The following is a 16,938-nucleotide window of genomic DNA, read 5'->3' on the forward strand; positions in this document are numbered from 1 at the left end:
TTTTGCTGGCGAGAGCCGTCATCATGGCCGCCCAGATCACCGACGAACAAGCACAGGAGGACAGGATCTGCCCCAACAATATGCAAAACATCAGTGTTATTTCTACGCCGCAACAAAATAATGCTACATCATACGTGATCGTGCAGAAACTGCACACAAACCAAGGCTCGTTCGAAGTTGCTGCAAACGTGGCCCGTCATCAAGAACGTTGACCTCTCCCTTGATGACACAATTAACGCTCAAACGCCTGATGGTGCACGACCGCAGTCCCACTGCCATCGAGGCAAGGCGCATCAAAAAGACCAAATTCGTTGCTATTCTCTTTGACGGGTTGTGCGTTCCGAGCACAGTGATGTGCGGAACCGCCATGGTTCCCTGCTCCCTCTACAAGCGAGAAGTCAATGTTTGCAGAACGTGTGCTGGAGTCGGCCATCGCGCCGATGTTTGCCGGCACATAAACGCAACGAGCAAGAAATGTCCCAACTGCGATGAAACAATACAAGAAGACGGCGTACATCACTGCGAGCTTAAATGCAAGCTTTGCAATGGCAATCACCCCATCGGAGATTGCGAATGCAAAACACGCTTCCACATTCCATACATAGCGAGAAGAAGATGCAGAAAGCAAAAGTGGCAAGCACAACAACGTCAAGACGCACCAACATCTGTCACGTTCAAGGAACCCTGCCACAACCAGGTGCCGGGACGGGAGAACGCCTCAAACGTCCATCACCGTTCTCCATCCAGAGGGAGATCCCGATACAGAGGGCGTTCCCGATCCAGAGGGCATTCTCGTTCCGGAGGGCGCCCCTCGACCCTGTCGGTATCCGACAGCCGCCTGTCATCTCAGGAGTGCTCCAGATCCCGATCGAGAACGAGACCAACAGCCAAGCAGCTACAGCAACAGCCGAACAATGGCTCCTGGGCCAGCAGGGTTGAAGGTGCATCACGAAGCACAAGTAGCCAGCCCAAAGGTAAGGCACAGCCCGAGCATGCTCCCGATTCTCGCATTCTAGCGCTTGAACAAGCAAACAGGGCCCTTAAGAAGGGGCTTGAAGTGCTCCGAGCCTCAATAGCTATAATAGAGAGCAGCCACGGAATGAACCTGTCGAGCTCACCAGCACCACCGACAACACGCTTACAACAAGCAATCCACAACACACATCCAAGCAAAGCCGTAGACAGCGACACGACGGAGGAGATCAAAATCGTTTCGAGCGATAAAGAGGCCCCACTGACAATCGCCGAGTTCGCGATAACTAAACTCAACGACAAAATTGATACGTTGGCGAACACGCTTGCCAAGTTTATGGAAACCTTTAAGACTTACACTGACAAAGCAAACCACAGGTTCATGAGTCTGGAGAAGATAGTAGCCAACCCCCCTGTGGCGGCTGCTCCTCAGAGCCTAAGCGTGGACAAACCAGAGGTTACGGCAAGCGTGCCAAGCATAACTTCTAGAGCTAAAGTCCGACCAGTCAAAGCACGCAATCTCGCGCAGGTAAATAGCCGCGACGCACACAAGCTACCAAGCCCAAACGGCTGCTGATCGTAACGAGATTAAGATCTGACAGTGGAACTGTACCTCACTTCAGAAACGCAAAGCACCACTAACACACCTATTGCTAGCTTGTAAAAAAAGCCTCATATAATATTGCTGCACGAATGTGGAGAAAGCAAAACTGCTAAAATCATTGGCATACAGGGGTACAGGGTAGCATGGCCGACCCTGCATCCCGAACAGAACAAGACGCGAGGAGTGGCTACCTTCATCCGGAAGGACATAATGTTCGCCGAAAGGGTTGCCCACGTGTACAAAAAAGGCCTGTAAACGGTCCTGGCGGAAATCTTATCACACAGGGCTGTTAAAAGAAGCATCTTTATGCCCAATGTTCACAGTCCTCCATCAGATAAGAAGAGAGATTTCAACAGACTGCTTACCTCCGTTGAGAAAATGACGAGTGACAATCCGCTCATAGTAGCGAGCGATTTTTACGCCAGGAGCACCGAGTGGGAATACTTAAAAAGCGAAGGCAAAGGCACCAAGTTAGCAGAAAGCGCGAATGCGCTGGACCTGCAGCTTATAAACAACTTTGCCCTCCCTTCAAGAAGAGGTAATTCGGTACAGCGGGACACACTGCCCGACTTGACCTTCACCAAGAACGTCAGAGCTACCTGGGATAATCTCGCCGAGGACCCAGGTAGCGATCACTGCATCCTGGAAATTACCGTTGAGAACGAGGTGAAAGCGCCAAGAAAATTCAAAATCAGACTGGGACTAGTTCCGTAAAATGAGGAAGCAGAAAAGCAGTACAGAACTATCATATGAAGCCCTCTTAAATGAATTAAAAATGGCAGTAAATGAGGTCATCAAAGAAGTCCAAACTGATGAATCCCATCCAGGCCATGGACTCTCACCTGGCCAGTTTGCTGCAGAAAAAGCATGACCGAAAAGAAGCGTGGGGTAAAAACAAGCTCCACAGAAGAAGCGTGGCGTAAAAACAGGCTCAACAGACACTTAAGCACAAAAATCGCAGACCTTGGCCGTGAAATCGAATCTCACGCCGAAACGCTCTGCCCCCAGCAATGGAACAACACATGTGACGAAGCAGATGGCAAAATGCGGAGTGGAAGCAAATGGGGGCTGCTCAAACACCTTATGGCGGACAGCGACATACTCACCAGAGGCGGCATCCTCTTTTTGACATTGTATTGGTCTCGCCTTGGCTCATACACAATCAACAACCATTTGCATACAGAAAACAATAGAAGTTGGCTACTATTTTGGAATTTCACCAACATAGGCATAATGGCGTTACATATCGTAGGGCTCCCATTGCGGGACAATTCTTTTCCTATGCTTTTCACCGTCATTAGACATCTGCAAGTTGCTTCGACAAATACGAAAACTGCTAATGATGGCGAAAAGCACAGAAAAAAGAATAGTCGTTGCACGATTGCAGCCTACTATACTACTTAAGTACCTTATCAAATGCGAAATCCATAGCAAGAATTATTTTTGAGGGAGGCACTTTCTGAAGGCTTTTACTATTCGAGAAAAATACATACCTTAGTTATTTACCGTATTTGCAGTAAAACTAACCCCTTCATCAATACTGCAAAAGAAGGGGTCGAGTTCCAGGCTTCCTCTTCCCCTGGCTACAGGCCTGTCACACTGCTAAGGCAACCTGTATCCCAGTGGTGCAGTCGAGGGGGACAATCAAACCCTTCGAAATTATTTCAATTTGTACCTTGCGTTCATATGCACACACGCAAATGCACGTACAACCCCTCCTTCAAACAAATGTCTGACTACGCCACTGCCGTTTTATCAAAGCATGAAGTGAGAATGTCGATGGAAAACAATCCTGCTCTTTCTTGGCTACAGCAGATCGCTTGTAAGAAACTCGACCAAAACAGCAAAATTCGCAGTAACAAATTTTATTTGTCATTAACTGCACATTAAAGTTTCAGTACATAAGGATATTTATACAGAAGGTACAGGCAGCATGATTGTCAATGCATCAATATTCTTCTTGAATGTTCACCACAAAAAGTCATGAGAGAACTTCACAAATAAAAAAAAAGAAAAGATTAGTGCCCCTCGTACAAATGTTCACTAACTTGCGCGAGTATCACAGCGTTGAGTTCGACAAACTTCTGGCTTCCTACAGAAAAATGGCAAACTCTAAACACCAGGCTCAATGCGAAACGTTCTGACAAAGGCAGTGACTTGCCAGCACGGACATTACAAGAGAAACTGCCAGGCGGTACAGTATCCAAACTAGTAACATTACCTGAATTTAAATTATTATTTTGAGAGCGATTTCAGCATACAACATTATCGTTTTTATTACACACGAAAGTAAATCCTTTAAGTGAGCTTATCTCAGCAGCAGTGAATGCAAATTAATTATTTTCATAAACCACTAAGCAGTAATATTTGAATGGCCTTTAGCTACAATGATCTTTACCAAGACCACAAAAGCCACTTTGAATATGCAAAGCAGCGTGTCAATACAGATGTGTAAAACATAATTGGCACAAGTATACAATGAAACTGTATATGAAAATACACTAAATGCACAAAATAAATAAATAGGAGGCCTCTGCCATGACATTGGGAACTGCTCAATATCGAGGTTCTTGAATATACGAGGCCGTCCAAAAAAAAAAAAAAAGTTGCTGAGGTTCTTGCAAAATTAATGACTATAGTGAGCCACCTCCGAAGCCAAGCCAGGGAGGAGCCAACGTGACCAACATTGGGTGATCATGATAACGATGATGGGAGTAGTGATGGGCCTTTGGCTTCTGGGATGAAGCGGTGAAGATTGGCTGTAGGTGCGACTCAGAGCCTGCTGATGGCTCGTGACACCTTGGAGTTGTTCGGCCTGTTGAGAGCCTTGCAGATGAAGTCACCTACACCAATCACCTTCTGGAGGTCAACGCCCTGCAAACACAAAGAACAAGATGAGGAGCAATACTCCGCATTAAACAGGTCGGCAAACACTATGCTCATGACAGAAGCCAAGCAGAGCTACCTGGCAAAGCTGACTGCTATAATGCCAAATGTGCACACAGTGAACCAAAAATGGACACGGCTCAGGATTCTGGCAAGGGAACAATGGTTTGTGCATTCACTTAGACCATGAACACTGCTTAGAACATGCATGAATGAACAGAGAAAGTGTGCAACGTGCACTTCGTGACCTTGAGAACTTTATCTTTTTTTTTTTCAAATATGTGGTTTCTATAAGTGCCATCACGCACGCACGCATAGACAAGTCACGCACGGCCTCTGGCAGCGTTCCCTGTAACGACCGCAGGCGCGACAATAAAATTAGCCAATGACTGATACAATAGCTGTGACGAGTGATTTTTAAGCTTGTAGCCTCATTGAGAGAAGAGAAATAAATTTTCAGCTGACGGGTAATTTATGGTGAATTCGAAGCGCTTGCTGTGCTATATTACTGGGCTGACGTGTTCTCGGGAGCCTCTACTACCGATTGGCAGCGTTTTCTGACCATGCTCAAACAGTGTTGCAGGGTCCCTTATATGGTTGTCTTTCACAAATGCAGATTTTTCACGTGTATTATGTGTGCAAAATAATAATTTTAACATTTTCCGTAGCATTTGCTATTTTTAGAGAGCAGTATCGCGTTGCTTTATTACAAACTTTATTATTTAATGAGCGAAATTCTAAGGCTTCTAGTGTTTGTGTAGATTGGTCGCTTCTTTGTGCTGTGAATGCTCTACAGCAGTGGTTCTGAGCCAGGGATGTGTCGAAGACCCCTTGTGGACTGGTGGAAGTAATGGGGGACCCCTTGCAGTGGAGGGAAGGGGTACATAGGGAAATTAAAACAAGTGCAGCGTGAAAAAGCTGCCTTTTAGTGCTACCAAAAACGTTAAACAAACGTGCCACATCACTTCATTTTGGACAGTTCATCAATACAAGGCCCAGTCACGCTTAAAGAAAAATGCCGGTGAGGGTGTCCCCATTTCAGAACCACTGCTCTACAGCATGCTTTTAAATTCCCGCACATTTTAAAACTAAGTAATTATTTTCATTTATTTTATCCTCAGAGCACATAGAACATTTCAGAGAGGGAAAATCAATGCACAACCATAAAAAAAAGCACACAAAGTACATGTCATACATATATGTATATATGTATACAAACTGACTGAGCCACGAAGATTAATACTGCTAATTCACAAAATATCTTAAACAAATCATATGAATCATAATTTTATTTTTATTTCATAGCAAAGGCAATAAACAAAGTAGGGTAATTGTTGAATAAAACATAAAAGGGGATAATCAGGCAATGACTGTTTTAAAAATATTCTTAAATTTAAAGAAAGTCCGCGATGCTTGTCAACGATACAGGCAGAGAATTCCAATTATTAAATGTTCTTGGGAGACATGATCTGCCACGTATGTTGCTGTGCTGCATTAGGGGACTATGACCTTTTGTTGGTGAATGACACCTGGCTTTTTTGCTATGAACGACGTCTCCCTAGTGTCATAACCAATATAGATAGGATAGTCGAGGTGGTGGAGGAGTTCTACAGAGAGCTGTACAGAAGCGAAAACAGCCAGGACAATATATCGAAATACAATAATAGTCCAGAGTAGTTCGACATCCTATCAGTAACGAGAGTGGAAGTAAGGAAAGCCCTAGAACGAAAGCACAGAGGCAAAGCCGCTGGTAAGGATAAGATGACGAACCTCCTGAAAGATGGCGGAGAAATTGTGTTGGATGAACTGGCCACCTTATATACGAAGTACCTCTTGACGGGAAGGGTATCAGAATCTTGGAAGAAAGCCAACATCGTCTGAATCCATTAAAGAGGAGACATCAGGGACTTGAAAAATTACAAGCCGATCAGCTTACTGCCCATTGTCTACAAGCTATTCACAAAAACAACTGTTAACAGACTTAAGTGAGTTTAGAGTTCAATCATGCAAAGGACAAAGCAGGATTTCTTACAGGTTACTCCACAAAAGACCATATTCATACTATCAATCAAATGATAGATAAATGCGCAGAGTGCAACTAACCCCTTTACATAGCCTTCATAGATTACAAGAAGGTGCTTGCCTCAGCCGAGACATCAGCAGTGATGCAGGCATTATGAAATCAAGGCATCGACGAACCCTACATAAACATACTGGAAGAAACCTACAGTGGATCCAAGGCCACCATAGTTCTCCATGAGGAAAGCAACAGAATTCCAATAAAGAATGCCTCAATAAGCTCTTGCTCATACGAGGCTGCTTCCGTTGTTGAGCTTCCATGGCAGGCTCCCCTTCGCTGTCCATATGGAACCAACAGCTCGCAAAGCAGTGTTCTACAGTTGACGCGCTCACAGCAGTCTACGCTGACGCCACGTAATGCATGGCGTCAAGTTCCGAAATTATTGTAGCCTGCTATCCACCACCAATATGCGCAAGACAGTGCTTCACAATGCTTCTTCTCTACGAATGCCTCCAGCATTTTGTGACCCAGCATCCCACGACTGCAAATGATTCGTCATATTTGGTGCAAAAAAAAAGTTTGATGTTTTTTAAAAATGGCAGATCTCTCGGGTGGGCAGCATAATTGTCCAGGAAAAGGAGAACCCTCCTGCACTGTGAACCCATTTTATTATCAAAGAAACTCTTCAAACAAAGGGCACGTCATCCACAAACGACTGTTGCTTCTGTAGTGGCATGGCCGCAGGCAAATGTTTTTCAAGCACTGTGGGTTTTAAACTTGCCGATCACTCACGACTCGAAACTCTTCAAACAAAGCGCACGTCACCCACAAACGACTGTTACTTCTGTAGTGGCATGGCCGCAGGCAAATGTTTTTCAAGCACTGTGGGTTTTAAACTTGCCGATCAATCACGGCTCTAGTTTGTTCGAGTCATCTATATTGCGGCAAAAAAGAACTGTCAGCCGGTCTTTGCTGCATTCGCTTCCATAGCACGCTTCGCCTTTCAAGTTTAACAATTTCTTCACACGAAAGAAGAGGCCGGTTTGACCGCGTTATAAATGTCACGAGGCTCGTACCCCTCCATTAAAGCAGATAATATGAACTTGGCTGTTTTCTCATTCACACTTGCCGCTTCTCCGCTTACTGTTCTGTAAATGATGCCGTGCTTCTTGCGGAAACGATCGATCCAGCCTTTTGACTCCGCTAAATCAGCGATGCCCAGTATGTCGGCTATTTCCATTGCCTTGTCGCACAAAATGCTGCCGTCGAAGTTGATACCAGCAGCGCGAGCTTGCTTGAACCAGGTGAGAAGAGCCTCGTCGAAGTTCCCGTGCTAGCCGCCATCAGCTTGCTTGGCTTTTGGGTCGAAGAGAGCGCTATTCCTTCAATCTTGGCACGCTTTCAGACTATGCTGATGAGTGTTGACGGTGGCAGTCCAAGGTCTTTGGCAATGTAGACTGTTTTTCGCGCTGGCTGCTTGTCAACTACTTTAAGTACGTCCGGCTTTTGGTCAAGAAAAAGCGCTTTCCACTTAAGGGGAGACACTGTACTTGAGACGAAATGTCCGATATTTTCATGCATTAATAAAGAAAACTCACAGTGTGACTGAGTTTTTGATGCTGATTTCTAAAATACAATTACTGTTCTTCTAAACCACTTAGTTTTAGACGTATCCCAAAATAATTACCTATTGTTTGCCGGTATAACAAGACAGGAAATTTGTATTGCAGAGCTACAACTATTGGCACATGCCTGTATACTTATAAGCTACACCATAATGATAGGAGTGCTTTTTTTATTTGATAATTTTACCAAGAGTGTCGCACCTTGCACTTCAGTGTTGCAGACACGCCCACTGTATTAATTTCTGGCAAAAATCAAATTTTTGAAGATTTTAATCAAAAATTCACACCTACCATTGTGTATACTAAAGATACAGCTACATGTCACAACAAAAATGACAGTCCTAGCTGCTCTGGAGGCAGAGATATTTTTTAGACAAGTTTGCAACTGCACCAAAATTTGAATCCTGAGAAATCATGCAAAAACAAAACAAGTCCATTTTGGGCAGACAGTAGCATGGAAAAGTTGTTTATTTACAATTATTTGTAAATTCAGCTTTCTCAGTAGGCACCAGGCATGTAGTCTGTTTTGCATCACCTAAATGGCGTTTTTTTAATGCCCGCTGCATGTTTTTTGCAGAGGCACACTTGCGAGCTGATGACGTCGCCTTGAACTCGTCTGCCGACTAAGCCGCTTACCAGTTCGGTGACGCCTATTTGCGACAAATGTGCACGCGTAATCCGCGATCCATCTCGTAATAAAGCAATTTTCTGGCTTGTCTAGATTGAGTTGTTGATGTCGCGGACTGAACTCGTGCACTCGCTCATCCATTTCAAGGCTCCAAGAGCAGTGAGATGTTAGTTTCCCTTCCACGTAAGATTGCCACATTTTCGTGTTGAGGCCGTGGCGCAATATGTTCATCGTTGCGGACGCATTGTTACAAGCACTTTACCTGTTGCCAGTAGCTCTCATTAGGCGGGTGGCGAACACGTTCACCGCAAACGGCTTGATTTTGTGCTGTTTGCAGACGCGCGGCGAACTCCACTCTGGCGACCCGACACGCAGTTATTGTCAGACGGGGGAACCTGCAGCATCGGCGCGTTTAGCGATAAGATAGCGCTTCCGTTCTATCGTTCCAAAGATTGCTATCTCTCGTAGCTTCACTTCTACTTCTTTACTTGCCGTCCTGTAATTGTTGAAGCTCCAAAACACGGCCGCTTTCAGCGACGTTGTCGACAACCGACGGGCTCGTACAAAAGTTAGGCCTACATCGGTGACTCGGCGACCGCCGTTGAACGCCGCGAGCTTGCTATCCTCTCTGTCCTGAGTGATAGCGGGGCGTTTTCTGAAGTTCACAGCGAACAAACAATCGCCACAACCACTTCACAAGTTAGCGCGGTGAGGAACTTCTTTACTGCGGCAGGCAGTCGACAGCACCATAACAAAATGGCACATGTCCGTGCGCGTCACGATGAAAAAACAGACGACGGAAACGCCACTTGGCCAAGGAAATGCCACTTAATGCCCAGGTTTTGTCACGTGTCTCAAGCAGCCAATAGAATCATGCAGTGGTGCTTCTTCATGACGCGTTTTTTTGAAAAACCAATGAGCAAGGCGAGCCACGGGTGGCGGGAAATTGAAGATGAAGAACGACCCTTCCAAACGAGACCAAGATGACCACGATAGCTCGTGTGTAGCGGCAACGGTTCGGCGTGGAAAAAGCGCGACTTTAGCATCTATTTGTGCTCAGACTCATCTCACAGGGGTGTTATAAATTGATTTTGTGCCAGAAATAATAACGCGAGAAGCTTGAAACTTCTCAGGTAAGTGCGAAAATAGTTGCAGATTCTGAAAATATTAATTTCAAAAAGTCAGGTATTTGCGCGATTTTCGGCCTTTTAAGACCCGTGTCCCCCCTAAAGCGACACCATAAAGGCTTGACAAAGATGGCGCTGACATGTGCAATGGTAGCAAGCTTAGTGCACACAACAGTGACTGAAGACGAGTCACAACGTGCAGCGGTGGGACTGTCACGCGCTTCCGGCCGTCCAAGCCAGTCCAAGACTGAAACGTCAAATCAAAATGACGGTGTCCGGGGCAGAGGGGACAGTGGGGGGGGGGGGGGTCGGCAGACTAAGTTGCGACGCATCATGCAGGAACATTCTCACAGTTGCAACATAACAGCTGGGTTCGCATTACATGGGATTCTAGGAGAGCTATGCCAGGACCGATGAAAGACAACGTAACAGCCAAGAAAACGCAGCAGTGAGGAACGTAACAGAGGGCTCCACTGTATCCTGGTAACCTGCGATTCGCTGATGGCGTTGCTTTGATAAGTAACTGAGGGGACGAATTACAGCTCATAATTACAGAACTGGACACGGAAAGCGTAAAAGTAGGTCTGACAATTATTATGCCCAAAACTAAAGTGATGTGCAACATTCTCCGCAGAAAACAGCACTTAGTGATAGGTAGAAAGATGCTGAAACATGCTGGATAGGTAGTAACCACTGAGCCGAACCAGAAGACTGAGTCAAACCTGCAGTCAAACCCCATTAATACGTAGTTGGCCGGGAACGACATTTTGGCACGCACTAAGCGATGTACGAATTAACCGTCAGTGCCATTTTAGAGGCTACTTACCGGTCAGAAAAGAACACCACAATCCTTGCACACACACACATGCACACACGCAGGCACGCAAGCTTTATTTAGGGACTGTCAGCAAAAACCTCTGTGATCTTCACGTGTCGCCGTGGTGGCCTTGCCGCGACAACGGCACCTTCGAAGTCGGTGAGGCCGCGACCCAGCGTTCATTAGACCACGCTTCTCGGCGAAGGCTCGCATCACAGTTACAGCATGCGCAGCTTCAGATACCGAGGGGCTATTGTCTGCTTCGACATCGCTCTCCTCCTCAATTCCGCTTTAACTGGAACGAGGTGCAAAGGTGGCAACAATGTCGCTGTCGGAAAAGTCCGGAGATGTACCAACCTCTCCGTTCACATCTCAAATGGTGCCAAAGTTCTACCTTTCTACTCCCTCTTTTTGCCACTCGAGCACCTGAACAAGGAAGCTCTCGCAGTCTTTGGTGTCCACACCATCCTCGATGTCGTCGTTGCCTTCTTCTGGCATCTTGAATTGTGTTCGCGCGAAACAGTTCCGTGTCGCTGCAGGCTGTACCTGCATCCACGAGTGTGCAAGCAGGTGTATAGCACCCAGGAGGTCTATACTGTACGTCTTGTTGCTCTCCATCGCAAGCAACATCCTCCACAAAAGATTTTTGCGCTAAATCTGCTTAACAGAGCAGATGATGCCCAGATCGAGGGGTTGGGCGAGCGCTGTCGTGTTGGGCGGCAAAAACAGCAGCTTAATAGCCGACAGGTTATCCACATCATCATGCGCTGACGCAATGTGTAGTACTATGAATATGCCCCTTTTCTTGGCAGCAAAACATCGGTCTAGCGGGCGCACGTACTCCTCGAACAGCTGGGCTGTGATCCAGGCTTTTTTGTTGTGCTTGTAAACAATGCCGGATGGCATCTGAGCGCCTTTGAAGCACCATGAATTTCCATACTTGCCAGTGACCATCAGTCGCAGCTTCCGACTACCGGTCATATTTATGCCAAAAGCGACAGATAGGCAATTTTCGGCCTGTTTCCTGCCGGTGCACTTCTCGTTCTTAAATGCTAATGTTCTGTTTGGAAGCAGGTAATAGAAAAGTGCTGACTCATGAAAATTAAAAATGTCAGCAGGATTGTAGGCTGTCAAGGCTTCCTGCAAAATGGTGCCCTGCCATTCAACAGCGCCTTTTTTCTGTCTGCTGCAGCAGCCTCACCTCAAACAGCCTTCCCCATGATGCCTTTAAACCATGACAACCAGCTGTTGCTGCAAGCAAAATCGGGGCAGTTAGGCTGATGTGCAAAAGTTTGTGCATTTTTGGTTAACAGGGGTCCGCTAACCGGCAAATTCCTGCTCCGTGCCTTTTTCAACCAAAGAAGCAGGGCCTTTTCCACTTCGGAATAAGCAGAGTCTCTATTGCGGAACCTCTTCAAATTGCTGCCTTCTCTGCCTGTCAACAATTCGCGAGTGTTCCGAATTCCACGCACAGTCAACAGCAGCAAGTTCTTTTCGCAAGCTACCGCAAATTTCTTGGCCACATTTTCAATGATGCGAATGATCTCAAGTTTTTCTTTTACACTCAAGACTACGGCATAACAAGAAGTTTTAGTGTGCGAATTCAACCGCACAACACGACAAGAATAAAAAAAAAAAAACACGACGCGCCGCACGAGAAGAACATAGGCAACTAAACACCACCACACCACCGCCACGATCAACACTGCGGAAAAGTGAGAACTGAAGACCGAATAAAGAAATATTCTCAGCCTCACTCAGCGTTCCTGAGCCGTTTAGAATACATACTTGGTTTGGATTGCAAATCGACTGCGAATTCGCACCCTCTACAGGAAGCAGTGACCTAGAGCTCCTGGGTTATCAAAAACTAATCTCTAAGGTCATACTTTTGCACGATGCGATCAGCAACAACCGTACGCGCAGAAAATGCATAAACGTGACCATGTTTTGACGTCACTATCACTGACTGTTGCAGTCCGATCGTTACAGCTAGAGTATCGAATGTCTGCACACACGAAATTATGCCGATTTTCCGTTTGTGGACGAATAACGAGAACAAAAATAGTACGTACTACCTGTACGTAATACCACAAGCGACTACGGCTTAAGCGCGGTCAGCCAATACATGTGGTTCAACAGAAATTGGGCGGGGGATTCCTCGCGACTACGTATAAACCGCAGTCACACATTAAGGTACGTATTAAAGAGGTTTGACTGCAGAAGAATAAAGATCAGGTGGATCACATTCGGCAAGCATTCTCAAATCATGAATGATAATCTGCCACTAATTCTCAAGAGAAAGGTATATAACAGCTGCACCTTGCCAGTACTTGCCTACAGAGCAGAAACCTGGAGGCTTACAAAAAGGGTTCAGCTTGAGTTGAGGACAACGCAGCGAGCAATTGAAAGGAAAATGATAGGTGTAACTTCAAGAGACAATAAGAGAGCAGAATGTACCCAATAACAAACAGTTGTTGAGGACATCATGGTCGAAATCAAGAAGAAGAAATGGTCAAGGGCAGCGTTTGCAGCACGAAGGCAAGATAATCGCTGGTCATTAAGGATCACACACTGTATTCCAAGAGAAGGCAAGCCGGTGAGGGGAGAGGAAAGTTGGTTGGGCAGATGAGAGTACGAAGCTTGCGGGTATAAAATGGCAGCATCAAGCACAAGACTGGGTTGAGTGGTGAAACACGTGAGAGGCCTTTGCCTTGCAGTGATAGTTGTCAGGCTGATCATGACGATGATGAATAATAATATCTTCCATGCATTCCCAAGCACCACAATACTCGTTCTAGGTTACTTGAACCTATACTTTTATTTAAAGCAATATTGCAAGAATTATAAAAAGTCTTCTCAGTATAACTGCAAGCTTCATTGTCAGAAGCGGTGAGCATATATGTAATATATTTGCATTAAGAGGGAATGAAAAGGTGCGGAACCACACAACGCAAAGCCTGTTCATGCGATCATACAAGCTGTGCATAACACAAAGGCTCACCGTTGGTATGCCCATGCCGTGCAACATGTAGAGCACATCCTCGGTGGCAACATTTCCTGTTGCACCACGCGCGTATGGGCACCCGCCAAGGCCGGCCACTGAGCTGTCGACCACGGCCACACCCATGGCCAGAGCGGTCAAGATGTTGGCCAGCGCCTGTCCATAAGTGTCGTGGCAGTGGACGGCCAGAGCAGTTGCGGGCACCTGCCGACAGAGTGAGGCACTTGAGCATTATGCCAGTGCTGTTCATCATAACCTAACACACACTTCCTTTTTTTTTTTTGCAATAATACGGGTCATAAAAATACCCCCAGCATACAATGAAATACAAAGTCACATGAACGGCACTAGCAGCAGCTTGGTGTCACAGGCACACGAGCAGCGTGATTGCTATCATAAAATGGCAATATGCTCTTCCTTTGGGCTTGCGATCACTCGTGTGAAGGTGCCTTAGTTTCTTTCACCTGCTGTACACAACTGCGTAGCATCTTTGTAGCATGCCGAAGATCCTTAAGTAGCATAAAAAAAGGCAAAGCACGTTCAGCTGCACACCGGGTAGAAGGTATTTACAAAGACCAAGAGCAGAAAACATGTGAATGTGAAGACAAACTTGCACAATCTTCAAACAACATCAAGTAGATTAAGCATCTCAAAGAAATGGACTTGTTGAAATCTTAAGTAAGCCTTTTCAAGGGTGCAACAGCCGAATAAAATTTGGAGCAAGTTTTTGAGCAGCAAAATTTATCTTTTGGAGCACTAAAATGCAAACGCAAACTTGGAGCAGGTTCTGGAACAAAAAAACATCGATTTATTATCACAAAAGACCAAGTTTGGAGCAGCATAAAAAACAGAAGGCTTACATTCAGAAAAAAGAGTATAGTACAAACCATTCAGCACCACATGAATCGTGCAGAGTGAACTTGTGCAATGCTACTTCAATAAAAATAGTATTTTGAACCACCCCCCAGGGCAAACAATGATAAAGCTAACATAAGCATTTACTACATCTTTCAGATGCTTTGACAGACTTTGCAACTAATTCAAATGTGGATCTGCCAAGCTGGCGACCTTGAAAATCAGGGGATTAGTGAAACTGAGGTGTAGGGGTGGCAAAAAAAAAAGAAAACTGGCGAAATTTTTCAAGGTGCCTGCAATGTTATACACTGCTCCAAATGATTGGCCATAACATATTTAGAAGTCAGCAATCATACTAGTACTCACAGTTACGCGGCATATCCATGCACGAGTAATTGAACAGAATGAGGTATGTTGCGTGACTAGTGCTAAGAGCCTCTTTCAAATCATAATGGGTTTTTTGCAGGACACTGGTGATCGAGCGACAGCACCAGTTATTTATCACCGGGACGATGCATCTAACACAACTTAAAGACAGAAAAAATGTTTTATGTGCCTTTGCTATTACGACCAACGTGGTCGCCAGCAACGCTGCCCTTTGCAGCACGTCGGCTCTGTTCATGGGCGAAAAGCACGGTAGAAGCTTTCAGCTCTAGGTGTTATATGCCATAGCCACGTTCGCTGACTAGGAAGTTCATATTTCCCGCAACGCCTTGGTACTTCGGCAACGCATTTCAACTAGAAGTTGCGTCGTCCGGCGGATAGATATCCACTGCAGTCAGCAACTCGATGGGCGCGCAACTTTGTTACTTTAGCTGGTCGATCGCGTCTAGCGAGTGCCCTGACCTAATGGGAATATATCTGACATTGTGATTTAGGGTTAGGGCCAGTGCACTTGAAATGATTGATGATACAAAACTGCAGATGACCAACGTGGCCACTATGTCTTGCTAAAAGTAGTGCCACTGAGACAATCTTGAAGCTGGTCGGGCTGAGTGGCGCAGTGTGGCACAATTTCAGCAAATTTCGTAGTTTTGGAGCAGCTCGAAGCAGAAATGAAAGTTTGCACCAAATTGGCGCAATCGGTGCGCCTGTTGCACCTCTAAATTTTAGACGTAGATGTCCCCCTAGCAGATGTACTCGGATTGATGTCATTTGAGATTAATTAGCATTTATATCGAATGATTTCTGAACCACATTCCGATATGAGCAAAAAGACACTCTTCATACTAACTTTAGAAAACAAGGGCATAAAAAGGGCCAGAGCGCACCTCCTTAAGCACAGCCTGTAACATCGGCCGCATGGTTCCTGGAGTGCCCACACCTATGGTGTCCCCGAGGGAGATTTCGTAGCAGCCGGCCCTGTACAGCATGCCAGCCACCTTGGCCACCACGTCGGGGGACACAGCACCCTCGTAGGGACAGCCCACCACGCACGACACGTACCTAGGAGCCCCATCGGTAAGCTTTAGTTATACGGAAAACCATGACACGGACATTGGCAGTTGGGCATATACAAGGTGCAAACACAAGGGAGACATACAAAGCACTACATAGCTCCTGACTGTATTCGTCCTTTATTTTATTTAACGTCTTCAAAATTTTGAAGTAAGCTGAAGAATTTTGAGTGCGGTAATCTTATGGGCCATACTATTGCAAGGACTTGCTGGTTCATTTCTGATGACAAGGGCAAGCATATATACATACAGAATGTCTTAGGATTACTTATAAGCATTAATTTCAGTTATAGCGCAGTTTAACAAGATGTAGCATACTTGCAATTTCACACAGAAGTATCTGAATAAAAAATCTTTTAAATTAACAAACCACAGATTAAAATCTTCATTCTTTTGCAAGCTAACAACCAACTTTTATTGAATTTTTTTTTTTTTTCAAAAAATGACCTACTGTTAAGGGTTTATGCAAACCTCACATGTACTACACTCAAACCTCGTTATAATGAAGTTGAAGGGGAGCCACAATTACTTCGCTATACACATTATTTCATTATATCGATTATAGCAGTTTGTGGCAATGTATGCTCAGATGAACGCACATCTATAAGCATGCAAAGAAGGAAACTGCTTCGCGGCACCAAGTACCAATACGCAATAACGTGTGCAATGGAAAATAAACACAGTCGTATCTCATCAATTTGAACAAGCTTAATTTGAACTTCCGGTTAATTCGAACACACACTGAGGTCCCGTCAAAGCTATGTGTATTTCAATGGGCGAAAACGCCCTGTAATTCGAAGGCACAAGCACTTGCGAAAGTTAATTTGAACACACTGCGCTCCGAAAATGCTCTCAGCACCATGCCATATCCCGTGGCGGCACCTCTCAACGCTGCGCACGAAAAGAAAAAGGAAAGAAAAGACTGTGGCGGATTGTTTGCTCTCTC

General features: G+C 45.4%; 1 protein-coding gene across 3 annotated transcripts in view; it reads right to left on the bottom strand.

Annotated features, from left to right (window-relative positions):
* Positions 1 to 4,160: 4,160 nt before the first annotated feature.
* Positions 4,161 to 16,938, bottom strand: part of Hmgcl (hydroxymethylglutaryl-CoA lyase) — a 49,453-nt gene continuing 36,675 nt past the window's right edge. For all 3 annotated transcript variants that reach the window (XM_037420201.2, XM_037420199.2, XM_037420200.2), the window contains 3 exons: positions 15,807 to 15,981; positions 13,681 to 13,884; positions 4,161 to 4,450 (listed from right to left, as the gene is read on the bottom strand). In XM_037420201.2, the coding sequence (XP_037276098.2) occupies positions 4,349 to 4,450; positions 13,681 to 13,884; positions 15,807 to 15,981 (481 nt within the window). In that variant the 3' untranslated portion in view covers positions 4,161 to 4,348. The remainder of the gene's footprint in view (positions 4,451 to 13,680; positions 13,885 to 15,806; positions 15,982 to 16,938) is intronic.

Source organism: Rhipicephalus microplus, chromosome 2 (genome assembly GCF_043290135.1).
Source record: "Rhipicephalus microplus isolate Deutch F79 chromosome 2, USDA_Rmic, whole genome shotgun sequence".
Lineage (NCBI taxonomy): Eukaryota > Metazoa > Arthropoda > Arachnida > Ixodida > Ixodidae > Rhipicephalus > Rhipicephalus microplus.